General features: G+C 33.5%; 1 protein-coding gene across 1 annotated transcript; it reads right to left on the bottom strand.

Moving 5' to 3' along the window:
• Nucleotides 1-3070: 3070 nt before the first annotated feature.
• LOC114411136 lies at nucleotides 3071-3601 on the bottom strand. The gene has a single exon (XM_028374892.1). The coding sequence runs from the start codon at nucleotides 3599-3601 to the stop codon at nucleotides 3071-3073; it is 531 nt and encodes a 176-aa protein (XP_028230693.1).
• Nucleotides 3602-19589: the final 15988 nt, after the last annotated feature.

Genomic DNA, 19589 nt, shown 5'->3' with positions numbered 1-19589 from the left:
TTTAGGAAGGTGAAGGTAATATACATTGCGTTTTAATAAAACAAAAGCACGAAAGCACGAGACATTGAAACCATTGCTTGAACCATTAATTCATAATTTTTTAATCCGTTGATATAAGCATGATAGCAATTGAAGCACAAAGATTTAAAACCATACGACAAAATCATGCGTAGTGCTTCACACTAGAATTTTAATGTTTTGAGAAAAAGATTTCCTATGTTTGCAATGCTAGTTTATTTTCCATAAAAAGAATGAAATGAATTATAATTTCATTTTGAGTCACATATTAATATCTTGCATCATGTTTCTATCACGCCTCTGTATATATTTATCGGAAAAAAAAATAAAACATACAGTGGAAATAAAATTAACATATAAAGATGAATAACAAGGCTACAAAGATATGTTCTAATACCAAATGTAAGAAATTTAAAATTTTACTTCATGATATAAACATGAATAAATTATTCAATAAGGGGACGCATACACAAAAATACACCTCTTGTAATCATTGCTATCAAGCTCTATGGCATATGTTCTTTCACAAGTAAAAATACAAAGTATATTAGTGTTTATAGACAGAGAAATCTTCTAGCCTTTGCCTTTTCTGAAGTGTGTGAATCAGTGGAGCATCATAGACAATTTATAGGCAAGACAGGGCCCCTCCATCTTATTACCAATATTATTTTATATTTTAATTATTCGCAATACATATAAATAATTGAAAAATCACCTCAAACATCTCTTTTTATTTTCTATAACAATTTCTAAATTATTTTTCTATTACAATTTTTGGATTATTATATAAGGATGATTTTTCAACTTTTCATTTTCTAGAATTTTTCATTTATAGAAATAGATAGACTAGAAATAATATCTCTTATCTCAATGACACCGAAGATACGGATATTAAACAATTGAAATTAACATGTGGATATAATATAATGAAATAGATACCATATTCATTTATATAAATAAGAAAAAATAAAAATAGAAGAAAAAGAAACATATAATAAAGTGGTCGATTACTCATAAGATAAACCACAAAAAAGTATTATATACATTATAGATTTTAAATTTTCCATTATTAATAATTAAAAAAAAAACCATCATAGATATTATAAGTTTTAAAGTAATTATTATAAATATTAATAAACTTATAATGTTTAATAAATAATGATTGGATGATAGAAATAAAAACATTTACATAAAGAATACATTCTAATTAAATTCATAAGTCATGAAATTGGCCATATGAATATAATATCTTCTTGAAATATATTTAAGTAAAAAATTAAAAAAGTAAAAATTAGAAATTATAGTAAATATTCTTTAATTTAATAATTATTTTAAAATATATAAAAGAATAGAATAAAATTTATATCTTTATGTTTATAAATATTATATAATTTTCTTAAAAATATAAGTCATCACTCCATAATTGCCTTAAGCAAATGCCAAATCTCATCTTTAATCATCCCATATACACCACTTTCTTTATGTATCAACTCGTAAGAGACCCATGCGTTCGAACAAGTCATTCACGTCTTAGTGTAAAACATTAGATTCTTATTAAAGAATTTTATTTTTTTATAACGAATCATCCTCCACATATGAATTTTTAAGATTGTGATGTTGTCCTTTTCATCTCTTTTTTTTTTTCAAGAGAAAGTCCCAGATAGGTTACCCAGTTTGTTGATGCTAAAAATTTGATCACAAATCAGGATTCCATCAATTGGTAATAGGGCTTCAATTCTTGAAACTATCATTTGTGTTTTGTTTCTTATTTTGTGTTTCCTCTTTTATTTGTTTTTTTTTCTCTTATTTAAATCTATATTATTATTATTATTATTATTATTATTATTGTTGTTTCATTTTCCTTTGTTCTATTTTTTGAGTCTATTTTTCTTTTTGGGAGGTATCAATATCTTTTTGTCTATATATATATATATAAAATAAAAAATTCGTGAAAAAAGATAGAAAGAAATGAAAAAAAAATATTTGTATTTACAAATATGTGTTTACAAAATTAAATATATTTACTGATATAAAAATAATAGGCTAATTTAGCTCTCTTAATTGGTAAAAAAAATTGAAAAAAAATTCAAGCAGAGAAAATATGAAATTTTATAAAATATAATTTTAAATAATTTTACAAATAAAATATTTGTGAATCTTTAAAAATTATAAAAGTATTTAAAATTTAATATAATTTAAATATTTTTTTTAAAATTTAACACAAATTTTTCATACAATTTTTATAATTATATAAATAAAATAAGAAATATTTGTTAATTTTTAACTAAATGTATATCCTGCGCATAGCTTATTTTTTAAATATTAGCTTAATACACAATAAAATAAATTTTAAAAGCATACATGTTTTAATTTTCTAGGGTTATTTATCAATAGTTATTTAAGTGAAACTTGATCAAAATTAAGCTATAATTAAATTGAATAAAAGGTATTCAAAGCCCTTTATCAGTAAAGGTTGTTATATCGTAAAATCGTGGAATTGATTATTCACTCTAAACATGGTTTAATTTTCTAGGCTTATCTATCAATAGAAATTTAAGTAAATTTTTTTATATCAAATAATGGTATAATTAAGTTGTGAAATTGAATAAACTTATCTACCAATCGCTCATCATAATTAACAAACTTATAATTTTACTCATTATGAGATAATGCTTTTTTTTGAATCCGCAAAAAGGAACATTTTATTATTAATACCAACCAACTTTAACACAAGTTGTAATGCAAATGTTACAATTAGAAATAAATTTCTAATGTAATTTCACTCACTCTTTCCAGCGAAAGAGAAAACAAATTAAATAAATTTTATTTTCTGAATGTCTTCTATGAGTATATACTGATATTTATACTCTCACTTCCTAATCTTATCTAATTGACTTTTTAAAATAAAATACTAATCATAACTAACTACTAATCTTATCTTTAAAATAAAATACTAATCATAACTAACTACTAATCTTATCTAATTACTAACTAATTGACCCTTTATTTTTGACTTATTACAATTATCCCTCCCACTGAAACGGACTTGTCCTCAAGGCCTATTAGAATTCCAATCAAAATTTGGAAATTGTTGTTGTACTGCATAAAGTTCCTTCCAAACAGCATCTTTGGGATTGGTATGTCGCCATTGGATGAGTACTTCCGTGATAGCTCGGTTTCCCTTCTTCTTTATTCTCCTATCCAAGACCACTAGTGGCTGCAATTGAACTTCCCCTTCCTCATTATGAAACACATCATGTATTTTTGTTCCAGTGGGTAACTCAAGTTTGTAAGCAACCTTCCCTATTCGCTCCAACACCTTGAAAGACCCATAGTACTTAGCTGCCAATTTGTGGAAAGCATGGTTTGCCAAAGTAAGCTGCTTGTACGACTTAATTTTTAAATAGACTAGGTCTCCACATTTGAACTCCTTGTCCACTCGTTTGAGGCCAGCATAATGTTTCATTCTTTCCTGGGCGCAAAGGAAGTTGTGGTGAAATAACTTTGTTATCTGCTCTCTTGTCTTGATGGTATAATCCACTGCTTCCACCAAAGAATCTCCTGTTAGAGTACAATTTGGCATTGGTGGAGGATAGCCGTATAAAGCTTCAAAGGGGTCAACTAAGTTGCACTACGAAACTTTGTATTGTACCAAAGTTCTGCAGAAGAAAGATACTCTGACCATTTCTTGGGCAGGTCACCAGTGACACATCTTAAATAAACTTCGAGTGCTTTGTTGAGGGCCTCAGTTTGCCCATCTGTCTGGGGATGAAATGCAGTTGACTGCAGAAGTTTGCCTACGTGCTTCTTCATTAGTTCCATCCAAAATGCACTCATAAATATAGTACCTCCATCTGATATTATTTCACTTGGCCATCCTTGTAACCTCACGATGTTATCCATGAACAACTGTGCCACCTTAGCACCTCCAAAAGGGTGAGCTAATGGTAGGAAATATGCATACTTTGTAAGTCTATCACAAACAACAAAGATGACAGTCATGCCATTCGACTTGGGAAGACCGACTATAAAGTCCATTGAAATAGACTTCCAAGCCCTATCAGGAATGAATAATGGTTGAAGTAATCCAACTGGCATCCTTAATAATGGCTTGTTCTGTTGACAAGTGATACACTCCTGCACCCATTTTTTTACTGCTTTCTGCAACCCTTTCCAATAGAATTGGTCTTTAATTCATCTGTAAGTTAGATCATCTCCAGAATGCCTTCCAATCACAGAATTATGAAAATGATGTAGTATTTTGGTTCTGAGTGTTGAGTTTGCTTCAATGACTACCTTACCTTTGCGTCTCAAGAATTGGCCATCAAATGTGTACTGCTTATAAGGTTGTTGACACAATCTTATTTTATCCACTATCTTTTGTAACATATGATCTTGCTTCCATGAGTCTTTAGCCTCCATCATCAATTGGGATGTTACCTGGAAGATTGCTGCTAAGCTTCCTACTGGTTGTTGTCGCGACAATGTATCAGCTACCACATTCTCTTTTCCTTGCTTGTACTCGATGCTAAAGTCCAGTCCCATCAGCTTTTCAAGTCCCCAATTCTGTATTAAAGTTGTTGGAGGTTTTTCTAGCAAGTGTTTGAGTGCCTTTTGATCAGTTTTGATGATAAAGTGTTGCCCAAGAAAGTAATGTGGCCATTTCTTGACTGCAAACAAAATGGCATAGAACTCCTTTTCATATGTAGACAAAAGATGGTATTTTGGCCCCATTGCTTTGCTGATATAAGCTATTGGATGACCTCGCTGAATTAAGACAGCCCCAATGCCAATTCCAGAAGCATCTGTCTCCATAGTAAAGGGTTGACCAAAATCAGGTAAGGCTAGTATAGGAGCTGAGATCAAGGCTTCCTTTAGTGTAGAAAATGCCTTTTCTGTGTCCCCATTCCACTTGAAGTCAGTATCTTTCTACAGCAACTGTGCCAAAGGTTGAGCTATCTTCCCATAATTTCTGACAAATCTCCTGTAATATCCTAATAACCCAAGGAAGCCCCTGAGTTCTTTAACTGTTGTTGGCCTAGGCCAGTGTTTTATTGCCACTATTTTATCTTCATCTGGTTGCACCCCATTAACCGAGATCAAATGGCCCAAATAATCTATTTTTGTCTTCCCAAAATTTCATTTTTTGTGATTGAGAACTAGGCTGTTGTCTTGGAGGAGTTGTAATGTTGTACTCAAGCATTGAATGTGCTATAACCAGGTTTTTGTATATACCAGGATATCATAAAAAATACAAGGATACACTTCCTGAGATAATCTTTAAAAATGTCATTCATCAAGTTCTGGAATGTAGCTGGCGCATTGGTTAGCCCAAAAGGCAAAACCACCCATTCATAGTGACTGCTATGCATTCGGAATGCTGTCTTGTGAATGTCCTCTTCTATCATCCGAATTGGGTTATAACCACTCCGGAGGTCCAACTTGAAAAGTAACATGCATCATGAAGTTCATCTAATAAGTCTTCAATTAATGGCATGAGAAACTTATTTTTGACTGTTAGAGCACTCAATTTTTGAAAATCTGTGCAACACCTCCAAGAACCATCTTTCTTCTTAACCAGTACTAGTGGAGATGCATAGCAAATAGCACTTTCTCTAATAAATCTAGTGCTAAGTAATGATTTCACCTGCCTCTCAATTTTTTCTTTTTGTGCATGCGGGTATCGATAAGGTTTCAAGCAAAATGGTTTATCATTGAGCAATGAAATCTTATGATCATATCTTCTTTTGGGAGGTAGAGTGGTAGGTTCTTTAAACAATTATTGATAAGTTGCTAATAAAGCATCCAACTCAGATTGCTACCTTTGAGTTAGGTGTTGAAAATCAGCAGTTGAAGAATCACTGTAGCAATATGGTCCTCTTATAACAAGCAACATAGCTTGACATTATGCTGTCTTCAGCTTGCCTGTAAGTTCAGTCATATCTGTTGATGCTTGCTCACTCTGTAAACAAACCATCTTCCCTTGATGTTCAAATTTCATGGTTAGCTGAGCACAATTCCAACTTATTTCCCCTAGTGTCCTAAACCATTGCATTCCTAGGATCACACCAAAAGTACTGCTCGACAAAACTAGGAAGTCAACGACAAATACAAGATCATGAAATTTCCGTTGCACCTGACTACACTTCTTGGTTATCACAAGTTACTTATTTGATGCAACCGTGACTAGAAAACCTTGAATATTTTGAGATTTAAGACCTAATGTTTTTACCCAATTCGCACTGATAAAATTGTGTGTGCTTCCGGTGTCCATCAAGAATGGCACAACTTGTTTCTTAATCATGCCTTGCAGTTGCAGTGTACTACCACCAGCCACACCTTGTAGTGCATTAAGGGAAATACAAACATCTGCATCCTTGACCATATCTAAACTACGCTTTATGAGATCATTGTTGTGATCCTCATCAGATTCGGATTGCATGTCAACAATCGCTTGATCTTGTGAGGAAAAAATAGCATTTAACTTACCCCACACCTTACATTTTTGCTTATGATCTCGATTCCATTCGTCACCATAGAATCGACACAACCCTCTAGCAATCCTATCACTAACCTGCTTCCTAGAATTATTGTTGGCAGTAGATACCTTAGAATGGGTTGGATGTGTTGGCTGTGTTGGGTTTTGAGTCTGTTGCTGATGCAAAGTTGTAATTGGAATTGTTCTATGATGTTGTGATGTAACATACCAGTTTCTTGAATACTTGGCTTGTGAATCTGCTTGAATCAGTTTCGTTGGAGAAAACTTCTTGGTCATCTCGTGAAGAACCTCATCTTGAAGTCTGGCTATTCTGACTGCTTCCTGAATTGAAGAAGGTCTATGAACCCTGACAGATTTCTCCAATTCAACAGTCAAACCAGAGAGAAAGAAGCTCAATGCCAACTCTTTTGGTATAGCAATACGAGCCAAAAGTGTGTCAAACCTCTTAAGATACTCAATCAGGGAATCTTGCTTTAGTCTCGCAAGTTCTGCCATCGAGTCATCAAATGCACCAATGTCAAATTGACTGCTTGCGTCTTGCAAAATCTGCTGCCACGTCTTGTGTTTGTTATTCACATTCTGCATGTAATGCCTTTGCCAAGCAAAAGCCTTACCATCCATGGACAATAGCAACAAACGACTTCGTTGTTCTTCCGGTGTTCCTTCCAATTCAAAAAATTGTTTGGATTTTGCCTTCCATTCTCGATAATTAGAACCATCAAAAAAGGGAAAAGGGATTTGCGCCCTATCCACTACCGAGACAATGGGTTCATGAGTCCCACTAAGATTTCCATCCTCAGTTTTGATTTTAGGTCCCTTATGTTAGGTTGCAATCGAAACCATCAGTCCCTCGATAGATTTCTGCATCATCTCGAATGAATTTTGCATTGATTCTTGAAGATCAGAGACGATCTTCTCATACGAATCCATGCGTGTCTCAAGCTCTTTTGTTTTCACCATCGTCACCTAGCAATCTGATACCAATTGTTACAATTAGAAATAAATTTCTAATGTAACTTCACTGACTCTTTACTCACACAGCGAAAGAGGAAACAAACTAAATAAATTTTATTTTCTGAATGCCTTCTATGAGTACATACTGATATTTATACTCTCACTTCCTAATCTTATCTAATTGTTTAAGATAAAATCCTAATCATAAGTTCCTAATCTTATCTAATTGACTTTTTAAAATAAAATACTAATCATAACTAACTACTAATCTTATCTAATTACTAACTAATTGACCCTTTATTTTTTACTTATTACAGAAAACTGGGCATAGAAAACATAAATAGATATACTATAAAAAAGAAAACATAGATATAGTAAAATAGTAAATGAAAACAATAATGCCTTTTGCTCCCTGTTGTTATGAGAACAACTCCCAGTTATGCCTCATGCGAATGATAGCATTGCGTCATTCCTCAAATGAAAACAGTAAACATTCCTCCCTCCTAGTCTGATTTTTCTGCAATAAAACAAACAGCAAAGTTCAATATGCCAGAAAAGCAAATTAAGCCATCTTAAAAAAGAGTAAGCAAAATTATGCCAGAAAAGCAAAGTTCAATTATTGAACAACTTAAGTCTTTTCGAACTTACTTTTTTTACTCCATTTGTGGTTCAGAAACCATGGCCTGTTTCTGATTTTTTTACACACATATACCTTTTAATTTTTTTTATCTACCCTCCCCCAAAATTATACACAAAAGTATAGCAGTGTTTGTGGGCCAGTTTTAACCAAATTCAGGACCCAACTCAATTAAATTTGATCGGTTTGGTTCGGTTCGATTTCAATATTTTTTTTGAAACCGAACCGAATCCAACCCATTCATGAACAATTTGGTTCAGTTCGGACCAATGGGTTACCCATTTAAATTTGATTTTTTTTATTAGAACTACTATTTTATATCATGATTCATTCAAATATTTAATACAATTAGCATGATATCATCAAATGTTTGAAAGTAGTAAAATTGATTCATTTAAAACCATCAACCTAATATTCTAAAATAAAATAATATAAATTAAAACAAAATATTCTTCAACGATATTTACTATAATAGTCAGAATCACACCTATTTCCTACAAACTAATTTCTTGCACTAAGTTTTGCTGCAACTAGATTTGTTGCTATCAAATTTGCTAAAACAAATGAACAAAATATGTTCAATTAATATTATAACATGGCAGAAAAAATAAATATGAAAAAAATATGAAACAAATAATAATGTATATGAAAGTAATACCTTAAGAAGTTCCAACACTAGTAGTCCCAACACTTGCATTCCAACACTTGAGCCTCAATATTAGTAGTATTTAAAGCCAAACCAAATAGCTCTAAAAATTTTGATCGGTTTGGTTCGGTTTTGACCTAAATACATAAATGACCTAACCCAAATTGTTCGGATTGATTTGGGACCATTTGGGTTTGCGGGTAACCCATACCTGTGAACACCCCTAAAAAAGTATCCCCTAACGCTACAACAAGCATGGATTTGGGGATGAGGGACTCAAATTCTCAGAAATTTTTAAACTTCTTTTTGCACGTCTTGGGAAATTCGATATTGCTAAGATTGATTTCTGAATAGGTTTTCTTAATTTATTTCTTTTTTGTTTATTAATTCTTTCTTTGTATATATTTTTTTAATAATATAAATAAAATGATAATAAATATTAATATATTTAAAGATTATATTTTACTAATATAAATAATTATTATAATTGTTAAATATTAACATATAATGTAACTAATTGGAAGGATATTTTTTTTTATAATTATTAATATTTTAAAAAAATTAGTTTATCACAACAAGCAAATAGTATTTTGAGTAGAGACAAACACTAACAGAATTAAAAATTAACATTTGTGATAATCTGTAGGCACAAGCAACGACAACATTAGTTATTAGAAATTTCAACAATTTAATGGGTATGTTGGCAATTTTGACTTGTGCTTCCCTGATTATTTGAATATTTGTTCTTGGAATAACCAACAGTTTTGCACAATGAACAATGCTTCGGTTGTCCTCGTTCTCTTTGGTCCATTTCAGTACTATACGGGTTGATCTTGGGTGACCCCTTTTTTTCATCCAAATTTTTGGATCATGACGTATAGTTGTCCCTTCATATTTTGGCTAGTATGATGTGAGCTTCATTTGTCCAAATGATTTGCTATAAATGTTGAACACATAATTGAGCTTGTAAATGTCATCAATGATCTATTTGTAATCAATGTGGACATACTAAGATATTGTAATTACATGTGAACATGGCATGTGTAGTTTTTGTAACTTACCACAATCACACTATCATTCATTAATGTTTACAATAAATTTTTCTGGGAGACGTCATTGTCTTGGATTTAGGGATTCTTCCACTAAGAAAAGAGTACTTTGTCGACTGAACTAAATTACACGCATGGAGTTAGCTTTTTTTTTAATCGGCCTCAATGATCTTGTCAACATTTTTTGTTAATTCTTTACCCGCTTCCATCATTGCTATGGCTTCCCTGCACCTTTTGACAAAGTATTTGTTGCATCTTTCATAAGTACTATTGACCAACACAAAAATTTGGAGACAACTTGTTTTTTTAGCACTGAATTCATGGCTTCAACAAGTTTTGTTGTCATGTGACCCCATCGTTGCCTGCTGTCCCAAGCAGTAGTCCATTTTTCTTTTGGGATCTTCTCTAGCTAGTCAATCACTTATTTATTTTCTTTCATTACATTGTTGAAGTAATATGCAAATTTGGGTTCAATCATGATGTACCCTGACATATGACCAACAAAATACATTCACAATGTTTGTCCATGTAATGTAAAGTTTAATAAAAAATAATAATTCTTTGGTTGTGGAACTTACCCATGCTAATGACATTTTTCCTTAGACCTAACCTGTTGAAATGTCTCATGAAGTTTTGTACAATATGTCTAATGCAATTCACATGCACCGAGTTGTCTGGTGTCCATCGACTATCATGTTTCTTGTAAGCACTTATTATTGAAATGTGCATGTCTGACGTTAGGCAAATTCCTTGTTGCTTTGCCACATGTCTTTTTAAGTTTTGGACGAAAAAAGACCAGGCTTCCATAGTCTTATCCTCAACAAGGGCAAAGACAATCGAAAGAATGAGGCTGGCCCCATCTTGTGTGACTACCACTAACAATGTTCATTTGTACTTCTCGTAAAGAACAGTACCATCAACCTGAACTATTGGTTTGTAGTATACAAACCCATCAACAGGTGCCTTAAATGTTGAAAAAAGACGATGGCACATTGCACAACCAGGAAGTAGTTGTCTTTATTCATTATAACTTAGCTTCAACTCTTGCTTAACAATGCTTCAGACACAAATGTTGGAAGAAATAACATATTAGTGTTTTAAAATATTAAAATTACGCATATGTCAATTGCTACATTTACTGAATGTATTTTAAAATAATTTACTTTATTCGCATGTTTTGTAGATACATTTCAAAATTCATAAGTCAGTTCCTAACTTTGTGACCTTGTAAGATCTGTTATTCTTTATACAATAAATATTTACTACATATTTGACATCAACTTTGCTGGGAAACCACATTCGTTGAAAGAGCATTTTTGGTTCATAGACGGGTTCTTCTGGGTAGTCCATCAAGTAATTGATTTAGTTGTTCATATCCATAAAATCTCAGTGATTGATTTAGTTAGGTATATGTTAGGTCAGTCAACAATTGCATGTATGATGCAAGGTTGGTGTTCTATTCATACTCTTGATTTTGGGTGTGGTTGAGATCAAATGTCAGTTGGTATTGTTCGTAAATTGGTTGTTGTGATGTTTCAGAAAATGTTGGCTGGTATGGTTGGTAATTTGATTGAGGAATTGGGATGGTTGTATCAGAATCAACATATGTGACAAACAACTCAAACCCATAAAGACATGTGTTGGTTGAATACCTTGAACATACTATTTATGTTCGGGTTTTTCTCAAGATTTATGGATGTTTACCTTAGTAACCCTTGATCTGTTGTCAAAGGGTATCCATAAACCACATCCTTAATATTTGCTTTCAAGTAGACATTATTTTGGGATGGGCTAATGACAAAACTGAGATTATGTTTTGGTGATATATGTGGATACACGAGTAGACATTATATTATAGATATAGTTGAACCATAATAGTATACACTAGTCAATTATGAAATAACTTTGGATAATGTGAAATTGACACAACACTGCCTCAAGCTCCACATCATGCTTATCATCAATTAATACAATGAATCATGGTTATTGGATTCCTGCCATTATTTTCAACCTCAATGCAACAACTTTAATAGTGACTAAGAGTTGAAGATTTCAATCTACGAGGGAAAATTTTGGCACTTAGATTATTATTTGTATCAACTGTTTTGGTTAAAATAATGTTTCATTCCAATAGTTTTAATGTTAATGAAACCATTAAGGCAACTTTTGGGTCTCAATTCGGCCCTTAGATGCATGAACCATGCGGTCAAAAAAAGAAAAAATTACTAAGAGTCAAAGATTTCAATCCATGAAGGCAAAATTTAGCACTTATATTTTTATTTGTACTAGCTATTTTGTGAAAATAATGTTTTATTCCTATATTTTTTATGTCAATAAAGCTGATAATTGCAAAATGTAGGTCTAATTGATAGTTAATTCAGAAAAGAATGGTTAGATTTTATCTACTTTATAGTTGTTTTTAAGATAATAATGAGGGATTTTAATATCATTTTAATTCTTGACCAGCTAGATTCAAAAGAAGGGAAATTGCAAGTGCTTTGGAGGTAAATTGATGCAAAAACATGAAAAAAGCCTTGAAGAAAAAATTGAAGTAAGAAGTAGCTCGCTTAGTGCGCAAGCCACACCTAGCGCGACACCTCACTCAGTGGCCAGCCAAAGATTAGTGCGAAAAAGACCCACGAAGAAACCTGAAGGCATGCTTAACGCGCTGTTCGCTTAGCGCAGGGTTGCGTGAAAATTAAGCTAACTAAGGCCTATAAAAGGAGTAGGAAGCAAAGGAGAAAGACACACCGAGACTCAGAGCTCTCTATTGAATACACCCAAAACTTGAGCATCTCAAATAGAGGAAACCCTCTTTATAGCCATTTCTTCCCTCCTTATCCATCCCTATTCTTCTTCCATCCCCATCAACCCTTAAAGTGTAAAGCCTATCATGACTATGAGAGGCTAAACCCCCCATTGTTGGGAGCCTAATGGCCAAACTCTTGTAATGTAATTCGTCCCTACTATCTATTTAATGCAATTCCAATTTTTATTGTTCCTTTTATGTGCTTATTGTTATTGATTGTGGTTTGATCACCCATACTCATACATCTGTTTAGGATTTAGGCATTGGAAAATGTTTATTTTCTAAAGAACTGGGAAAGGGCATTTAAATGAATCATGTTTAGGAATAAAATGAATTTGTTTAGCCTATTCATGCATCTCTATCCTTAATGCAATTTATTGTTTTATCTTTGCAAATGAATTTGGGAGAGAGAATAGATAAATTAGGCTCTTTCACTTGAGGAATCAGGGTTAAAGTATTAGAGTAGGTGTGGATAAAAATTGGGATAATATTAGATAAGGAAAAATTATTAACAATTTCATCACAAGTAGTTTGGTATGCTAGGCCCCAACACATTTGCATTCTGAATTAACCTGTTTGTTTCTTGTCTTTTTATTTTCAACCGTTTCTATTTTATTTCACTTACAATTCCTTATCTCTTCTATTCCTTCTATTGCTTGAAAATTGGGTATACGCCAATCTAAGTACAAACAAAGTCCCTGTGGACTCGACACTCAGACTTTCGTTTTACTTTACTACTTGTGACAATTTGGTGCACTTGCCAATTAGTTAAAAAAAGCCATTAAGACAAATTTTGGGTCTTGATTTGGCCATCAGATGCATGAACGAAGTGCCAAAACCAAGAAAAAAATTACTAAGATGATGTAGCTTCATGTGGAGCTTGTAGGCCTTAGATCTTCTTCATCAATGGAGTCCTTTGCTTCTTGAAGATCAATGGAAGCAGAATGGAAAAGGAAGAAAGATGATTGGACATGTCACTTCAAGGAGAAGATGAGTCAAGAACAAGCTCACCACCATAGGAAGCCATGGATAAGAGCTTGAAGGTTGGAGAAGATGAGTGGAGGGAGAAGGAGCAAAGGAGCATGAAATTTTGTGCCGCAAATGAGGTATGAACTTTGAAGTGTAATTCTCAAATGATCAAAGTTGAAAAAATGCACACACAAGGCCTCTATTTATAGCTAAGTGCCAGACAAAATTGATGGGAAATTTGAATTTCTATTCAAATTTCACTTGAATTTAAATTTTGAATTTGTGGAGCCAAATTGGGAGCCAAAATTTACTATTTATGATTAGTTAATTTTAGCTATGGTTCAGTCCACTAATCCAAGATCAAGTCCAAGATTCCACTAAGAGTGCTTAAGTGTGATGAGGCATGTAAAGCATGAAAGACATGCACAAAGTGTGACTATATTATGTGACAATGGGGTGTAGCAAGCAAATGCTCACCTCCCCCTTAGAAAGGTCCAAAATTTAATTGGATTGGGCTCCTCCCAATTCAATTAAATTTCTCTCCCAACACACACACACATCAAATAGTGTACTTAATGCATGTGAAATTACAAAACTACCCCTAATACAAAATCTAGTCTAGGTGCCCTAAAATACATGGGCTGAAAAATCTTACATTACTAGGGTACCCTCCCTACACTATGGAGCCCTAAATGCAAGGCCCAAAAAATAATGAAACCCTAATCTAATATGTACAAAGATAAGTGGGCACATACTTAGCCCATGGGCCCAAAATCTACCCTAAGGCTCATGAGAATCCTAGGGCCTTCTCCTACATCTCTGACCCAATCTTCTTGGAGTCTTCTATCCAATGCCCTTGGGGGGTAGGATTGCATTATTCCCTCCCCCTTGAAAAGGATTTGACCTCAAATCCAGAGGTTCTTGAAACTCTAGGCTTCTTCTCTCAACACCTATAAAAAGAATAAAAACATATATATTTGTGGTGTTTGGTATGTTGGAGTAGGGTAAGATTTGAAAACCCCTTTCCTAGGCATCTTTCCATGAGGGAACATGGTTCCTCACCAACTCAAAATGTAAGCTACATGTGTTTGACAGCTCACTTAATAGATAACGATTGGAAGTTGCACAAAAAGATTTTGAATTTTCGCCAAAGTAAGAAGCCATACGGGGAGAGACCATGGAAAAATTTGTTGAGTCATGCTTGAATGAATGGGGGTTGAATCAAGTTCTGAGCTTGACAATTGATAATTCTTCATCAAATGATAGAGGAATTCAACTCTTAAAGAAAAGGCTATTGTGTTGGAATAACTTAGTTTTGAAATGAGAGCATATTCATATGCGTTGTGTGCATATCTTGAACTTGATTGTGAACAGTGGGCTAAAAGAGATTGACAACTTTGTTTTAAGAATTTGTGCTGCAGTGAAATATATAAGATCATCTCCTTCTAGACTTATGAGCTTTAAAGAATGCAGTGAAATATAAGATCATCTCCTTCTAGGCTTATGAGCTTCAAAGAATGTAGTAAAATATATAAGAATTTACGTTGAACATTGAATATAAGGGTCACATTTGCTTGAATGTTGAAACAAGGTTCAATTCCACTTATTTGATGTTAGATGCTACTTTGAAGCATAGAAAGGCAATTTAGGAGTTTGAGTTTCATGATAAAAAATATGCTAATGAATTAGGAAAAGGGATAGGTCTGCCTTCCTGTGAAGATTGGGAATATGTTGAGGCTACTCTACCTTTCTTGAGCATCTTCTATGAAGCCACTCTGGGCATCTCAGGTACCTCTTATGTTACTAGTAACATGTACATGTTAGAGGTGGTAGGTATTTGGCATGGGATTAACGATTTTCTTAACTGCAACATTAAAGATAGTGCTACACATAAGATGGCTAAAATATGAAAGAAAAATATAAAAAATATTGGGGTGGTCCTAACAAGTTGAACATGTTGTTCCTAATTGTTGTTGTGTTAGATCTGAGGTCTAAAATAAAATATATGAATTAGGCAATTGATAAACTTTTTGATGTGGACAAGGCAAATGGGTCTAAGTCAAGGCTAAAGTCTTCTTTGAAATCATTGTTTAATGACTATAATGGTCATAAAGGGGGGGCTCAAGATGACACACAATAAGCACATGTAAATGTACCTAGTTACACGAAAGATCCATATGGTTGGAATCTATTTTTGCAAACATCATGGCTAACCTCATCAAAAATATATAAGCTTCAAAAGTATTTAGATGAAGGGATTGATGCAAGTGCAAAATTGAATATTCTTGATTGGTGGAAAGTTAATCCAGGTCGATTTCCAATCCTTTGAAACATAGCACGAGACCTATCAGCTATGCTTCTTTCTATAGTAGCATCTGAGTCTGCATTTAGCATAGGTGGAAGGGTGCTTGATCCATTTCGTAGTTCTCTATCACATGAAAAGCCAGAGGCCCTTATCTGTACACAAGATTGGCTCAAAGATACACCTTCAGCACCATTTTTAGACTTCGATTTGGAAGAGCTTCAAAGTTTCGACAAACGTATATTGTTTTCCAATTTTGTAGTAATATTATAATTAAAATATTTATTGAGTAACAGAAAGTTTTTTTTATAGAGTTGGTTTCTCAGGAAGATGTTGTTGGTTCAACTAGTATTTCTCTTGAAGAGTAATGTTTGACATTAGTACTAATTCCTACACTCTATGACTGGAAAGGTACTTTAATGTTACACTTTGCATGTGAATTTTGTTTCGTTTTGTTTTGGATTTTTGTGTATAAACTATTGATTTTGGTTTTGGGCATGGGTAGTGTTGAGGTTGGTGAAAGGTAGGCATTTTGTTGTTGGTTATATAGGATACATCTAAGTGAAATTGATGGCCCATTGGATGGAAGGATGAACTCTTGGATTTTGATATTTCAAGAATATAGTTTCAGTATTTTTTTATAGAATAATACTCTGAACAATGGGGATTAGATGGATGAATTGTGCTTTAAGGATATGTAGTTGTTATTGTGCTTCAGCCTTCAGACTTCAAATTGTTTGTTGTTTTGAAAGTTTATATTACATTTTATTTTAGTAACTTAATTATGATTATGATAGAAATTGGTCAAGTTCAAGTGTAAGTAATTCTTATCAATTTCAAGTGGACATAGGCTAAGTTTTTCAGTTTTAGTGTTTAATTACTAAAATTTATATAAAAAAATCCTTATAACATTTAAGTGAATATAGATTGGATATGACCAAATTCATATCCACTTAAATGGATTGGATCTTGAATCCAAATTGATTTTAAAATATATGGATATAGATTTAAGATCCAATCCATTTAAGTAGATATGGATTGGATATGAATTGGATTCATAAAAATCCAATCCATGCCCACCCATAGTCATTGCCTCTATTCCTTCCCTTAACCACCTATAATTTTAAAAACCAAACCAATGATTGACCCGATCAAGACATTTGGTCACTGGGTCAATGGTCAAGCCGGTGGGTCACTATTTGACCCGCATGATCCAATCCTTTTTAGAAATAATTAAAATTTTATACTCAATCTTAATTGACTCACATGACCTAGCACATTGCCTCTCTTGGGCATGACTTGGCCTGGATCAATGGGTCACCGGTTTAACCATAAACTTGATCGGGTCGTACTAAGTTGCACCAGGTTCAATGCATAGTCCATCTAATAGGCAACTCGACTCAACCAAACCTCCAGGTCACGATCAAACCGATCTGACTGACCAGATTGGTCCAATTTTAAAACACTGGCATCACCATTCCATTGTTACTACCATCACCATGACCATTCCACCACTACTGCCACCATCGTTGTCGCCACTATTCCACCCCTACCATTATCGTCACCTCCACACCACCATTCCACCAACACCACCACCACCAGCACTGTCGCTACTCCCACCCCGCTGCCTCTACCACAACCATTATTTCATAGTAGAGCGAGGTAAGATAAAATAATTGACTCACTTTATGTATCTTTAATATGTAAATTCTTTTTAAAATCTAAAAACAAAAAATAAATTGAAACTCAAAACTTAAAACTAATATTGATTTTGATTTTAAAAAATTTCAAAACTAAAAACGAGAAACCACCCCAAATAGGGCCTAAGGTCTCATTTAGGATGGTTGTGAGTTTTTGATTTTTGGATTTCAAATATAACTTTCAAAACAAAATATTTTTGATAAAAATAGAGTTGAAATAATTTTTCACTCAATTTTGAAACAGATTTACGTTTATTTTTAAATTACCAACTATTTTTGTAAAAAAAATATAGTTTTAAAAAATGATGTCTAGTCTTTAAAGTTGACTATGAGAAGGCTTATGACTCAATTAATTGGAATTTTTCGCTCTACATGCTCCAGAGGTTGGGTTTTAATGAAAGATGGTTAGATGGATAAAAAGTTGTTTGGAGTCCTCTATGATATCGGTTTTGGTGAATGGTGGTCTGTTAAGAGAACTTGGAATGCAAAGGGGCTTGAGACAAGATGGTCCTTGAGCACCTTTTCTTTTTACTATTGCTGCAGAAGCCCTTAGTGGACAAATGAGAGAGGCGGTTACAAAAAAGTTATACTCTAGCTACAGGGTGGAGAGAGAAGATGTTGAAATTAATCTCTTACAATATGCGGATGACACTATTTTTTGGTGTGAAACTTCTTTAAAAAATGTCTTGATCATTAAAGTATTGAGATGTTTTGAGATGGTTGTGGGCCTTAAAGTTAATTTCCAAAAGAGTAATTTTGGAGTTATTGGCGTGGAGGAAAGTGTGGGCCTAAGATTTGCTCAAATCTTGAATTGTAAGCTTCTATTATTTCCTTTCGGGAATTGCTAGGGGCACCCAGCAACATTGCTGGTGCACCCAACAATTTTTCAAAAACCCGAAAATACCCCTAAACGTTTTTCTTTTATAAAAAGCTGTTTTTTTTCATGGTTGCTTTCTTTGTTTCTCCATGGTGGTGCATGTGTTGTGCGATATTTCTTCGTGCTGGTTGTGCTTGTGCTCTGCTTTGGTGTGATATTTGTCAACTAAGGTACATAGCTTTTCTGTGTATGATTGTTTATTTTGGGTAGTGGAATGGTGTAAGTGTTTCAGATTCGATGCAAGAAATTTTCTTCCGCCGGTGACATTACTACTGCGGAAGAAAAAAACTTCTTCCGTGGAGTCTTGCGGAAGACATCTTCCGCGAGATTCCACGGAAGAAGCAGTCTTCCGCAGTTGTAATGTCAACAGCGGATGAAATCTTCTTCCGTGGGATCTCGCGGAAGACATCTTCCGCGAAATTCCACGGAAGAAGCTTTTTTCCGCTGCACATCGGAAGACAGCTTCTTCCGTGAGTGCTCACGAAAGACGTCTTCCACGAGATTCCACGGAAGAAGCTGTCTTCCGCTGTGGACATTACAATTGCGGAAGACTGCTTCTTCTGTGGAGTCTCGTGGAAGACATCTTCCGCGAGACTCCATGGAAGAAGCTGTCTTCCGCTGTTGTAATGTCAACAGCAGAAGACAGCTTCTTCCGTGGAGTAATTTGTTTTATAATTTTTAGTTTTAAGATTATTTTGAATGTTATTTTGGTTAATTCTATTTGTAATTTATGTGAAACATAAAAATATATATTTCTTGGTTGAAGTGTTGATTTTTTTGCCTAGGTTGAAGTATTTTTTGGTTAAATGAACTTTGTAGGTTATAATTTTGAAATTATGTAATTAAAAGTTGAATTTGGTTGTTGTTAAAATATTGATGTATATATAGATTAAATATTTCTGTGAGGTTGTCAAATGTTGAATTAGTTCGATATTCATAGTTTGTAAATTTTTTTGAGTTGCTGTATTGTTCAAATTATTTAGTTCAATGTTGAATCAGGTGATAGTTATAGTTTGAATTAAGATGGACAAATATCAATGGGCATATTACAGTACGATGTCCGAAGAAGTTGATATGGATTTTCAAGATGAACAAGATTGTGGTGTGAATGACGGACATGTTGATTGTT

The sequence above is a fragment of the Glycine soja genome, chromosome 5 (genome assembly GCF_004193775.1).
Source record: "Glycine soja cultivar W05 chromosome 5, ASM419377v2, whole genome shotgun sequence".
NCBI lineage: Eukaryota > Viridiplantae > Streptophyta > Magnoliopsida > Fabales > Fabaceae > Glycine > Glycine soja.
The sequence above is the reverse complement of the archived record's forward strand: the minus strand, read 5'-3'. Positions and strand labels throughout refer to the sequence as shown.